The sequence below is a fragment of the Arvicanthis niloticus genome, chromosome 2 (genome assembly GCF_011762505.2).
Source record: "Arvicanthis niloticus isolate mArvNil1 chromosome 2, mArvNil1.pat.X, whole genome shotgun sequence".
NCBI lineage: Eukaryota > Metazoa > Chordata > Mammalia > Rodentia > Muridae > Arvicanthis > Arvicanthis niloticus.
Genome location: NC_047659.1, coordinates 98,179,911 through 98,193,754, shown reverse-complemented (window position 1 = coordinate 98,193,754; position 13,844 = coordinate 98,179,911). Strand labels below are relative to the sequence as shown.

The following is a 13,844-nucleotide window of genomic DNA, read 5'->3' as shown; positions in this document are numbered from 1 at the left end:
AGACAGACTCATGTATCAAGGAAGACTGAGAAGCTGCGCCATCTTCAAATATTAACCACCAAGGTTTGTAGATGTGTCTCTTGACACTCCCATCCTTCTGTACCTCAGGATCTCACTATGTAGGACAGCTGACCTTGTACTGCACCTCCATCTTCTTGCCTCAGCTGCTTGAGTACTGGATTATAGCATACTCCACTAGGTAAGACTTTCTGCTCCCCTTTTAGGTGGACTGTCTACTTCCTGTATTATTTTTCTTCCCTGTTTTCAAATTGAAATATAATCTATATAGCATAAGATTTACCCTTTGCAATATATAAATTCAGTACTTTTTAGACTACACAAGAAGTTGGGTATATACTTTCAGGCAGTTCCCTCACTTCTCATCCCTGCTAGCCACAAGTCTGTTTTTATTTCCAACATTTCAAATAAATGGAATAGTGGCTGGGGATGGTGGCAAGAGAGATAGAGGCAGGCAGATCTTTATAAGGCCAGCCTGGTCTACATAGGGAGTTTGAGGACAGCCAGAGCTATATATTGAAAAGTGAAAACAAGCAAACAAAAATGGAATTATACATATGTCCCCTTCATCAGGCTCCCTTCACCTGGCATTTTTCCAAGTTTCATCCATGTTGGATTTTATTTCTTTTCATAGCTGAACAACATTCCATCATATAAATAAATATATGTATCACCTTTTGTTTAGTAGAAAACAGGCATCTGTATTGTTCCCACTTTGGGGCTATCATGAATAATAACAATTTCTATGTAGATATGCTTTCACTTCCTTGAGTAGAGTCCTAAGAAGGAATCTGCTAGCTCATGGTAACAACGATAGCTTTATGCTTACCCCCCCAACCCCACCAAGGGTATACAGATAGATGCTAAGGCTTCATACACACTAAGCAAGCACTCTTACCAGCTGAGTTACATTGCCATCCCCTACTTTACTTTTTTGAGGAAGTCTCAAACTACTTTTTGTTTGTTTGTTTGTTTGTTTGTTTTGTTTGCTGAGACAGAGTTTCTCTGTGTAGCTCTCCCTGACTGTCCTGGAACTTGCTTCGTAAACCAGGCTGAACTCCGAGATCTGCCTGTCTCCCTGCTAGGATTAAAATTATGTGCCACCACTGCCCAGCTTTCTTGTTTTTGTTTTAAGACAATGTCTCACTATGCAAGCCTGCTGGCCTTGAACTCCTGGCTTCTAGTAATCTCTTTGCCTAAGTTTCCCAAGGGTTACAAGTGTCCCACTGCATCTGTCTCTTTAAACTGATCTTACAGGTGTGCATATATCACACCATGTGTGTAGAAGTAAGAGGACAACTTTTAAGAATGAGTTTTTCTTTCTATCCCCTTCTTGGGGTAGAGTCCTGGGCTAGCTATCTCTTCTGAGCTTTCAGTAAATTCTACTCTGCCTCCCAACTGCCATTAAGAATTTTGGGACTACAAATACGGACACATCTAACTTTTTAAAAATGTTGTGTCGGGGATCAAGCCCATGCTGTTAGAGGAAGTGAATCCCTGGCCCTATTTGCTTTAAAAAAAACTCAATAATGTTCCATTTTTGAGATAAGGTCTCATTGTATTCACTAACTGGCCTGAAACTCTATGTAAACCAGGCTATCCCTGAACTCAGATCTTTCTGCCTCTACTTCCTGAGTGTTGGGATTAAAGGTGTATACCACCATGCCCAGCCTCAATGTTTTATAGGTTTCAGAGTTCTAAAAAGTTTTGCACTTTATTCCTTAAATGTATTAAAATTTTTATTCTTTTTGATGTTATAAATGAAATTCTGTTCATTTTCAGATTAATCATTATTTATTGATTTGTTTAACCTGCAATCTTTATTAGTGCTAACAGTTTTCAAAGTTTAATGATTTTCAGAAATTCTTAATTTAAACTGACAATACAGTATACAGGAATAAGTTTTACTTATTCCTGTCCAGTCTGGGTACCTTTTAGCTCTCTCTTCCCAACTTTCCTGCTATAAACTCTAGAACATTGTTCAAAGAAGGGAGTAAGAGCAGTGGTTTATTTTGTTGCTGACCTTAGAGGGAAGTTTCATTTTCTCAGCATGCTGTAAGATATTTTTAGATACCCTTTATAAATTTGAGGAATTTCCCTTCAATTCCCAATCTCTTGAGTGTGATATTTTTAAAAGGTAATATATGTGGTTGCTTTTGTTCATATTTTTATCTGTGTACCACTTGAGTGCCTGGTACCTTCAGAGGCTAGAAGGTAGCACTAGATTGCCTGGAATAGGAGTTATAGTTAGCCATCATGTGGGTGCTGGGACTTGAACCCAGATCTTCTGGAAGATCAGCAGTGGTATTAACCACCTAGTCATCTCTCCAATCCCTACGATTTTTTTAAATTATGAAATATTTAAATTTTTTAAATTATGAAATTATGAAATATTAGAATTAGCCAAATGTAACTTCTTTTTCTTTTAAAAAAAAAATTTTTCCCCCTAGTACTTGAGACAAACAGGCAGACCTCTGAGTTTAAGGCTGATACACAGTGGAGACCTTGTCTGTGTATCTATCTGTGTAGTTTTCACAGAAGCCTAGATCTCCTAGAATAAGTTTCAGGGTTTGTGAGGTGCCCAAAGTGGATGTTGGAAACTGAATACTGGACCTCTCTGTAAGAGAGGCATGTGCTCTTAACCACTGAGCCATCTTTCCAGACCCTTCTTTTTCTTTACAATAGTATCATGCAGCTCAGCCTATCCTCAATGTGCTTCTGAGGTGACTTAAATGTATCTTCCAGATAGGTGGTGGTGGTGAAGATCTTTAATCCCAGCACTTGGAAGGTGGAGACAGAGGCAGCTGGACCTCTGAATACCAGCCTGGTCTCCAGTGAGTTCCAGGTCAATCAGGGCTATACAGAGAAACCCTGTCTTGAAAATAAAACAATAACAAACTTATAATATCTCTACTTCCAGAATATTGGGATTACAGGACTGTGCCATGATACCTGGTTATATGGTGATGGCTTTTTGCATGTTCCCTCTACCAAGTGATCTACATCTGAACTCCTGTATTTTATTCAATTAATATAGCATATTAAATTAATTTTGTTCATGGCACAGAATCTTTTTTGTATGTTGCTGGATTTAGTCTTTTGGCACTTCTGCCCAAAGGGCTATAAAATTCCTAAAATGTGATACTACATAGTATGGTTATATATCACTTGGTGATCAATACTCAGGTATAGACATAGATTGGTATAATAACCCACAAACTAGAATTATGGACATATCTATGGAGGTAAGAAAATTTCACAAAAAAAGCACAAAGAAATTCCTATTTTTGCGGGGAGGGGAGTTGGTTGTTGATGGTGTTGCTTGTTTTATTTTTAAGACAGGGTCTCATTAGGCTGGCCTCAAACTCTTGATCCTCCCTCTGCAGCCTTCCAAAAGCATCTATGCCGTGTTTATTTCTTAAATACAGTATTACATTGTAGAGATAATGCTTATATGCACTATTGTGAAAATATGCCTCTGGCCTTCCTTGCCTGCCTAAGGCATCTTCCGATTGGTTAAAATAAAAAGTCAATGGCCTATAGCAAGAGGTAAAACAGACAGTGGACATCCAGCAGAGAAAGAGAAACTCTGGGAAAGTCAGGGGCCAGGGGTGGAAGATTGGATATATGAAACTGAGGAGAGATAACCAGCCATGTAGCAGAACTTACATTAGCATAAATGGGATAACTGAGTTGTGAGCTAGTTGGGAACAAGCCTAGCTTAAGGTCTAGGTGTTAATGCATAAATAAGACTCCATGACAGCATTCAGGAACTGGGGCAGACATAGAAAAGCCCAACAAGTTATATTATATTTAATATCTCTTATTCCTTAAACCTTTTATATCTAAAACATGTTATGATTGTTTTTAATGTGTTACTATAAAACTAGTCAAAGGCCTTAAGCTAGGGAGGTCATAGGCCCTAGGGGAAATCCACTACTACTGTTTTGTTAAATGATCAATATTTATGTTTATACCCACAGAGTAGTGCTCTGTCATGTCAGAGAAGGTTTTTTTCCCCTGTTGAGTAGCATTTAATATAGAGACACAAAGTGCTGAGAGAAGCAATTTGAGTGCTTAGCGTTAACCGAGACACCTTTATCACTAGTCTTTTCTCATCTGCCCCACCTATATGCAATGATTTTGATCCTTCTCCACCTAGAACTCAAGGGCTCTTGCTACATTTCAAGAACCTAATAGCCTGGATCAATGAACCCATTCTGCTCAGATCAGTGATTCCTTTCTCTTTGGATCAGTAAACCCTTTCCCATTCTGGATACACATACACATACACACACAGAGACACACAGAGACACACAGACACACACACACACACCCCAATCTCAAAAGACTATGAGGTCAGACCCCAGTCAATGGGGAAAAGATACAGTTGCTAATTTGTGTTAAAACTACAAAAATCAAGCATAATTCCTGTCCCAGTTGCCTACTCTAATGCTTTGATGAGCAGTGTGCCTTCTAGAGTAACTTTTGCTGTGCTGAGACACCTCAGTTAGAGTGATGGTCTCTTTCTTTGCCATCCTTGACTTAACTTATTTCTAACACAAGGCTCAGGGAAGTTAAGAAATGTTGTTTTCAACACGACGTGGCTACTGTACTCATGAACACACAACAACTGTGGTAACCCCCACAAGATCAAGCCAGGCAACATTCCAGTATGGATAATGTAGGAGCTCATGAAGCCCGCCCCTAATTGAGGAGTTATTGACAGTTTTGCTTGCTGGAGGAAGGAGAGCCATTGTTTTCTGGAGTTGCCAGGATGTCACAACCATGCACATTAAAGCAGCACTAACTGGACTCAGTAGATCATGAAGGAGAAGAGAACATGAAGGTGCAAGTGGGATTCTCTGAGGTTCCAGACAGGATAGGACAGTAGAGTGAGGAAGAGACAGACAGATAGACAGATAGATAGATAGATAGATAGATAGATAGATAGATAGGACCAAAACACACTGTATCCATGTATGAAATTGTCAAAGAAAATAAAACAAAACATGGCTTGTATTTTATAAATAATTTTAAATAGTAAGCAGAAAAGAAAACCTGCTGGTTGAGTAGGCTGCACATACATAAAAGGGTACAATTCAAAAGTGAGTCCAGCCCTGGGTGTGGCTGCACACACACGGGTCTGACCTGCCTTGCAGCATTTAGGGAACAGTGAGAAAGGATGGAGAGTTTGAGGCCAGCCTGGGCTACATAGTGAGATCCTGTCTTCAAAAAGAAGAAAAAAAAAAAAAAAAAAAAGAATCCAGAGTCTGAGGATGTAGCCTAGTAATAGTGTTTGTGTAGTATTTATAAGCCCTGGGTTTAATCCCATTGTTGTACAACAAAAGATCAAGGAAAACCACAATTACTGACATACTAAAATAAGAGTAACTTCTACAAAGTTAATAACGTAAGTTTTATTTTATTCTCTACAGAGATAAATCACAGCATGCTATAATAATGTATCTTTACATCTGCCTCCTTTGCTAAACTATGAATCTCTTTTAACTACAGTTCCAACTCCTAGTATCTCTATGGTAAGCAGTAAATAGTCGACAAATGTTTAATGAGTAAACTGAATAGATAAAAATATAGAAGCAGACATCAGTAATTCAAATTATTATATTAAAACATTATATTAATATACTGGAAAGCCAAAACACACCAGGAGCAATGGCATATGCCAGTAATCTTAACATTAAGAAAACTGAGGCAGGAGAACTATAATGATCAAGGTCATTTTAGACTCAAGTTCCAGGTCAACCAGAGCTACATAAAATACTGCTTTCTCAAAAAGGGGCTATGTGTAAAAGCAAATTATTGGCATTTCAAGACTACATGTTCGCTCAGTTTAGCAGTACCTCCTAGAGAGGTGTGTTGAAGTCCTGGCTCTGGTACACACTAATTGTGTGATCTGAGATTCATTTTACCCCCCCACCCCCACAACACCTTGGTTTTTCGAGACAGGGTTTCTCTGTGTAGCTCTGGCTGTCCCAGAACTCAGAAATACTCCTGCTTCTGCCTCCCTAGTGCTGGAAATAAAGGTGTGTTGCCACCACCATCCAGCAAGACATCTTTCCTTGAAGGTTCCTATTCCTTCTAGAATTCAAAGTTACTAAATTTAGGCAAAAATGTTTATATTGGGAGATAAAAATAGTTTCATTAAGCTGGGCAGTGGTGTTTGCTTTTATTCTCAGCACTCAGGAGGCAGATCTCTGATTCAAGAGGCCAGCCTGGTCTACATTTGTAGCCAGAGCTACACAGAGAAACCCTGTCTCAAAAAACAAACAAAAGTTTTATTATTTTTGAAAGTTTTAAATTGGAAACTGCAAAATAGAATTCAATGCTAGCCCTGTAATGGCCCAAGAAAAAAAAATATGGGCAATATCTTATTAATGGTAGGCAATTAGAGCTTGCAGAAGAGAACAAAAGCATAATCACAGCACCAATTGCTCAGAGAAGAATTCCAGGCATGACTTGGCAACAAGCAAGTGCCCTGTACAGGACTAATTAAAACATTCTCCACCCCACCCCACCCCTTTTGAGACAGGGTCTCTTTACAGAACCTTGGCTGTCATGAACTTGAAATATAGACCAGGCTGCCAGGCTGACATCTACCTTACAGATGCCTGTGCTTCCAGAATTTGGGGATGTAAAGGGCATATGCAAATGCCCTTAGTAAAGCATTCTTTTTCTTTCTCTCTTCCTTCCTTCTTTCTCTCTCTCTTTCTCTTTGTATAGCCCTGGCTGTCCTGTAACTCACTCTGTAGGCCAGGCTGGCCTTATTACTCAAGAGATCTGGCTGAGTGCTGCCTCCCAAGTGCTGGGATTGAAGGCATGTGCCATCACAGTTGGGCATTAATAATGCATTCTTAAATAACAAGCACCATTCCTGAATATGACAAGAAGCAGAAATCCATTTCCCCTAGTTAAACATCTTACTAACACCAGGGGCTCAGGCAGATGCAGCTCATTTATTAATAAGAGTGCTTGTCCAGCATGCAGATACTCTGGGGGTACAAACAGAATACGATGTTCAAGGTTTACCCACATAGTAAGTTCAAAGCCAGTTACAACACCCAGTACACATGTACTATTGAAAAAGCACAATATAAATGATGGAGGAGGACTTGGCCATTACTGTCCCTGAAGGAGTTCAACTTCTAAATGCTAGTAAGACTGACAAAGCACACAAGAGCATAAACAATATCACAAACAGCACGTGGAAAATGGAAACACCTCTCTCCTACAGTGTCTAATCTAGTTGAAACAGGATAAGTGTCTAAATCTTCCCATCTAAGAAGACTTAGTAAGAGAGAAAAGGGCAAAAGAGATTATTCCTGAAATAGTAACAAAATCAGCTGATTAGATTAGTACAAGGATGAAGGGGAGACAGTCTCTGCTTTCCTTTCCCCAAAACGGTATTTGAGAGAGGCATGTACTGAAGAAACTAAAGACACACAATGAAAACAGGGTAAGCATGCCAACATGGGACTCAGCCAAGGTGCTGCACTTACCATGGAATGTGATCCAGGCTTCAAAATAATTCTGGTAAGGCCATCCCCAGCAAGTGGTGCAAACAACAACTGCTTCACCTAACCAAATCTCCTCAAATTCCACACTACTGTCCAAACTAGGGAATTTTGGCTGGGAATAGTGAAGCATGCGTTTAATCCCAGGATTTAGAGGAGTCAGAGGCAGGTGAATCTCTCTGATTTCAAGAACACACTGGTCTACATAGTGAATTCCAGGACAGCTAGAGCTATAGAGTGAGAATCTGTCTCAGAATAAAATTAAATTTAAAAACAATAACCAACCAACCAAACAAAAGTAACTACTACTGATTTGAGACATATCCTGAAATAAGACATAAATTAGTTCATGGCATCTTTGGAGTAGCTAGTTAATGGTAAAATAACAAAAACAAATCCAACAAATCTCAAGTCCCTTTTATGTTGTTTTGATAACCTAAGGCTTTGCCTGTAAGAGACACCAAAGTGACTGTGGCTATTAAGTTCCTTTAAGCCAGACAGATTTTTCATTAGTTAGTAAAACAATGAAAAGTTTAATGTATTCTAAATGCTTACCCCACCCCCCAAAAAAAAAACAGAAAAGGGGAAACAGCCAATTGTCCTTGTGAAAATTTACTAGAACTAATTTTTCATTAAATAGAATCACTCAAACTTTCAGAGCAGTAAACTTTAACTTTTTTTTAAAATGAGGTCAATGGAACATTTCCCCCTATATTTTCATATTTCCTAACATCCTTCCTCTTTTTGTTTCTGTAACTTACACACACACAGAGAGAGAGAGAGAGCTGTATTTTTCCATGTGATTTTTCCCAGTCTCACAGAACACCAGCTAGCACCAGTAATAACAGGTAATAAATAGTCAGCAAAATTATTTTGCTTAAGAAGCCAACTGGATAAAAATACTAGACAAGTATTGAGAGATTTGATTTCAGTACCAGAGAGATGTTGAGGGGAGAGGAGAGAACCACCTCACACTTGCCCCTAAGCCTGAAGAGCTGCGTTTGATCCCAGGTTTCCACATAGCAGAAGAAATAACTATGTATTGTTCTTTGACCTCCACACAAAGGTTGTAGTGTTCAAAAGTAATACTCCCCACATGAATAAATAAATAAATAAATGTAATAAAAATATAAACTGAGAAAGATCTAATTTCACTTGGGCAAGGTAGCTCATGCCTGTAATCTCAGCACTCACTCAGGAGGAGTGTTCCTAGTTTGAGGCTAGTGTAGGTTATATAGGGAGTTTCCAGCCAGCCTAAGCTATAGAGTAAGAACCTGACTTGTGTTTGTGTGTGTGTACGATCCTAACAAAATTATTTCTATAGCTGATGCACCAATGATTCAGAGTTATTTCATAAGGTTAAATAAGATTACTTAGATTGTACTTGATAAGATGTACACTCATATGCTCTTTTCTTTTGAGACATACAGTCTAAGCAGTCCTAGCTTTCCTAGACCTTACTATGTAGACCAGGTTGGCTCAAACTCAGCGATCCTCCTGCCTCTGCCTTCTGAGTGTTTGGTTAAAGGCAAGCACCACCATACCTAGTCTGTAAAATATTCTTTGGCCGGGCAGTGGTGGCGCACGCCTTTAATCCCGGCACTTGGGAGGCAGAGGCAGGCGGATTTCTGAGTTCGAGGCCAGCCTGGTCTACAGAGTGAGTTCCAGGACAGCCAGGGCTACACAGAGAAACCCTGTCTCAAAACAAAACAAAACAAAAAAAATTCTTAAGCACCAAAAGGCTAGAAAGCAAAACTATAATCTTCTCACTATATAGAATCCGAAGCATGTAAGAAAAGCACACTCTGCGGCTCCAAATTGACTCCACACACCTGCATCCTCGTTTTCTCTCCAACAAGAAACTAAAGTATACACCTGAAATCCCAACACTGGGGAGGCCAAAGCAGGAGAACTACAAGTTCAAGGCTAACCTGGGCAAATAATGGACAGGTCCTACCTCAAAAATCTGAGGGGAACACAAAAGACCGAACAGAAGAGAACACTAAGAATTACCAAAACAGCTTTCATGCTTTAATGTTTGCATAAACAGGACTGCTTGTGATTATGTCTTTAAACCGTGTTTAAGAAAGTCTTCTTTTGTCTACAACCAACCCTCAACACCCTCGACCTTGTTAAAAGCCATCTTTCTTGCTAGGAAGATAGTTCTTAAGAGAGACTAGCATTTTCCCCAGTTCTTAAGAGAGACTAGTTTTCAAATCAGTATTGCACAATTTGCAACTTAGCATATGGGTATTACATAGCAAATAGGTTACAATATAAACATTACTCTTTTCTCAGTTTTTGTTTGTTTTTCAATAGTGTTTCTCTGTGTAGTCCTGAAACTCTTTGTAGACCAGGTTGGCCTTGAACTCTGGCCCCTTCTACTTCCCAAAGTGCTGGGATTTGAGTGTGAGCCACCATGCTCAACTCTACTCTCATTTTTAATGTAAGATCAAAAACAAAAAATGTAAAACAGGTTCTCTCCTTGTTTAAGAAATATCTAGAATAAACTAGTCTTGGTTCCTGAAATCACGGTTTATAATGGGGGGTGTGAGGTGGAGAGGTAAGGAGCACAATTTGAGACTATCTGTTTAGAAGGAATATAGAAACACTGTAATGTAAAAGCATTTTCCTTCTAAGATTGTCTAATATTTATCAAGTCTCAGAACTACAGGTTAACAAAAATAAATCAATGCCAATGGGCTTTTCCACAGACAAAGCCTAATGGTACAGTATTCGAAGAGTTCTAAAGCAGTAAAAATCTAAACTAACTCTTACAGGTTAGAATATCCAGGCCACTGCTTTGTGCACACAGACAAAATCCCTCCCAGCTTCTTGAATGTGCCAAGACACAAGTCACAATGACAGTGGGCTGTCCGCGCAAAGCCCGAGTCCCATCTGGATTGCAGTCATTTTATAAATGGCATGCTACATCTCTCTCTCTCTCTCTCTCTCTCTCTCACACACACACACACACACACACACACAAGCTTATTTTAAACCCTGTTTTGAATTTGCATTTTTCTGGGTACATTGATTGCCCGAAAAAATGGCCTGTATACCTCAGAGATCTAATTTGTTTTTGGAATATTTTCTTTAGTGCCCTACTACCCATTCGAAGTCGTCTCTCTTGTGGTTATTTTTAACCTGACAAATGGATTTAACAGGCATGGGGGCAATAACGTGGGTTGCTAAAATGGGTTCAATCTATTGCATCGTCACTCAAAAGACCACTGGGCAAACGGGGCACTGACAACAGGTCGGGCCACAAGGTGCCCACCAACCTCCCGCCCAGGCCCACTCCTCTCTACCGAACAGGAACGCCACTGCAGCCAAGAGGCTCACCTCTGCAACTCCTCCTCCTGGATCCTCTCTTCCTCCCAGACGAAAACACCGGAGAGCGCCGCCATCAAGGCAGAGGCATGGCCGGGGCGGCCGCGCAGCCGGCGCCAGAAGCGTCCGAGTAGGGCGCAGCGCGAGCTCTCCGAATACAGGCGGCCGTAGAGCTGCGCGATCTGCTGCGCTCGCCGCACGCGCAGGCCCGTCACGAAGCGGCACTGATTGGCCAGCGCGGCCAGCAGGCCCCCGCCCCGCGCGCCCGCCAGCCAGGCGGCCAGGGTGGCCGGCGGCCTCCTCGGGAACATGTCGGCCTCTGTGGATTCCCGCGCCCGCCGCTAGGCCCCGGAGTAGAAGAGATGGGGGAGGTTGACCGGGCCGTCCGCGTAGTCTCCTTAACTGGTTGACCCCGAGCCCACCTCACGCTCCAGAAGCCAGGAGCCGCCCCTCATGCCTCTCTGCAGAAGCTGCTGAAGAAGAGTGGATTCTGAGGAGAGCGCCTCTGCACGAGGCCTTCTCGGTCCTGGCGGCCCGCCGGTCTGTGTATACGGCGGAAACTCGCGGCCCCCGCGTCCGGTGCGCGGGAAGCAGAGCGGTGGACGTCCCGGGCCGCAGCAGGAGAGGTCCCGTGCACCCGCGTCCGCCTCTCGCGCCGAGTGCGCGCAACCTAACATGTTTGTTCTACCCGCACTCTGATTGGACGCATCTCAGAACCCTGGGCGCTCATTGGCTAAGACAAAGTGCTCCTCCGCCCTTGCTCTGCCTATTAGCAAGCTAGGTGGCATGGTGCGAGGGCCTGTCAAGGGCGCCTGGAGAGTGACCCTCGGACCCCGGCGTTGCAGCCATTTAGGGACGTCCCACCCCGTCCGGAGGAGAGGCATGATCAGGTGCAGTGTTCCGTTGTGCTGAGAGGTCCGGCCTGTTTTACTATTCTCTACACTTCACGGAGGGGCGGGTTTGAGCTGGGTGGAGGGCGGTGCACGCCCTGTGTGAACCCGCACCTATCGCAGGCAAGGGGTCAGCTGTCGGGCCCTTCCTTGGTCCCCTTGCCCTGATTTCCTGCGCCCTCCTGAGTATCTGCAGCAGGGAGGCGGTTCTGGGTTCCGGCTCCGAGAGAGGACCGGTGGCCCATCCTTAGAGACGAGGAACACCTTGTAGAGAACTCCACAAGGGCGGGTGACCCATTGCAATCTGAAAATGCGTTAGGCCTGAGCAGTCTCTGTTTGACTCGAAGGAAGCAGCAGGGTAGGAGAGTAAACAGGGTTCCCAAAACCTATCTTGCCATGTGTAACCTAATGGTTGCTAAATGGAGTCTTAGGATAAATCACTATTCTAAACCAGGGCCTGGTGGCTCATGCCTGTAATCCCAGCGCTCCGGAGACTGAGACCGGAGCATTGCTTCGAGGAGCAACAGTGTGTCTCAAAAATATATGAATAGATAAAAATTCTCTGTCATAAGGTGGAAATAATAGCTGCCCCTCAAGTGAAGAATCAGCCTGCCTCCATTTTAGTCTTAAAAGTCATCTTATAGTAAAGACAAGCTAGGTTCATTCCTTTTTATGATTAAACCTGTTTCTCAAGGATTGAGCTATGCCCCACCTGTAACCTTAACTACACATAGTTCTGTACTGTCTGTTCCTAGAATGGTAATCATTTCTTTGTTTCAAAAAGTTGTTTATAACCATCTTGCAACCCTACCTTTGTTTCGAAAGGTTACACACCCACACATGACTGCCTTGCTATGCCCACCTTGCAACCATGTTTTGTTTCAAGGGGCCTTGTAGAACTAACGTGTTATACTTACAGTGTGCTCCTGTAACCCGGCCCCACCAAGTCTCCCATTTGGAAACTCCCTGCCCCTGAGCTATAAAAGCCTTGTCTTCCTTCCTTAGAGGCAGGCAGCCCAGGTACATGAATTAATTTGACCATGATGATTTGGGTCAGTGGTCTCCTCCCATGTTTGCTATTAACACAAGAAACTTTAAATTGTTTCTGTATCTTTTTTTTATTTATTTAAACTTAAGAATCTTAGCAGGGCATGTTGGCACACGTCTTTAATATCAGCACTCCAGGGGCAGAGGCAGACTGGATCTGTGAGTACATGAGGCCAGTCTGGTCCTTTACTCACTGCTCTATTATGTGGGCGACTCCTTTTCCCCTTCCTCTATTTCCTGTGTCCCAGTTCTTTTCCATTAGTCAGTTGCACAAGATCGTGAGGTTGGCCCCCAGCCAATGGGGAAAAGACACAGCCACCATCTGAGTTAGAAGAAAAACCAAGTGCACCTCCTAGGTTGCCTTGTTTAGACACTTCAATTTGAGTGGCAGTCATTTTCTTTTCGACCCTAAGCATTTCTAACAAGGAGAACCTGCAGACAGCTTCCAAAGCAGTTTTCTTCAAACAAGGAAATTGGGGGTGGGGGAGGGAGACTTATGCATAATTATACTGGAGAGTCTTGCCATTCCCTCTGTAGATGGGCAAGTTCTCAAAGTGCCCATTCATGCCTTTTCACACAGAACAAGTTTTAAAATGTCAGAGAGGTCTGGTGTGGTGGCTTCTGCCTGTAATCAACCCCCGGCACTCAGAAGGACTGCTTCCAGTCCTAGGCCATCCTGGGCTAGGATGTGAGACCCTGTTGCAAAAGATGCAAAACAAAGCTGTTGGAGAGCACAGCCTAGAAGCAGAGAATCTAATGGGACAAGGAACAAAATTTACTGTAAGTTGCCTAGGACCAAGCACCTTTCTAGTCTACTCTGCTGCCAGTAGGAGGCAGCGGTTTCTCCCTGTCAACAATAAAGTTCCTTGCATGGGATTTAGACTTTTACGTATACCTTCACTAGTGTCTGCCATCTTAGATACTTGTACTAAGATAAAATTTTCTCTAAAGGTTCATGGTGGAGGATAAATTTTTCTCCAAAGATTCAAAGGAAAGGGTAATTTCTGACTGAAATTTAGGT

At 42.3% G+C, this 13,844-nt stretch overlaps 1 protein-coding gene across 1 annotated transcript in view; it reads right to left on the bottom strand.

The window, feature by feature from the left end:
* The window catches only part of Stard7 (StAR related lipid transfer domain containing 7), a 28,969-nt gene extending 17,416 nt beyond the window's left edge, over window positions 1-11,553 (bottom strand). Inside the window, exon 1 of the mRNA XM_034494928.2 lies at window positions 10,899-11,553. Coding sequence (XP_034350819.1) covers window positions 10,899-11,197 — 299 coding nt within the window. The 5' untranslated portion in view covers window positions 11,198-11,553. The remainder of the gene's footprint in view (window positions 1-10,898) is intronic.
* Window positions 11,554-13,844: the final 2,291 nt, after the last annotated feature.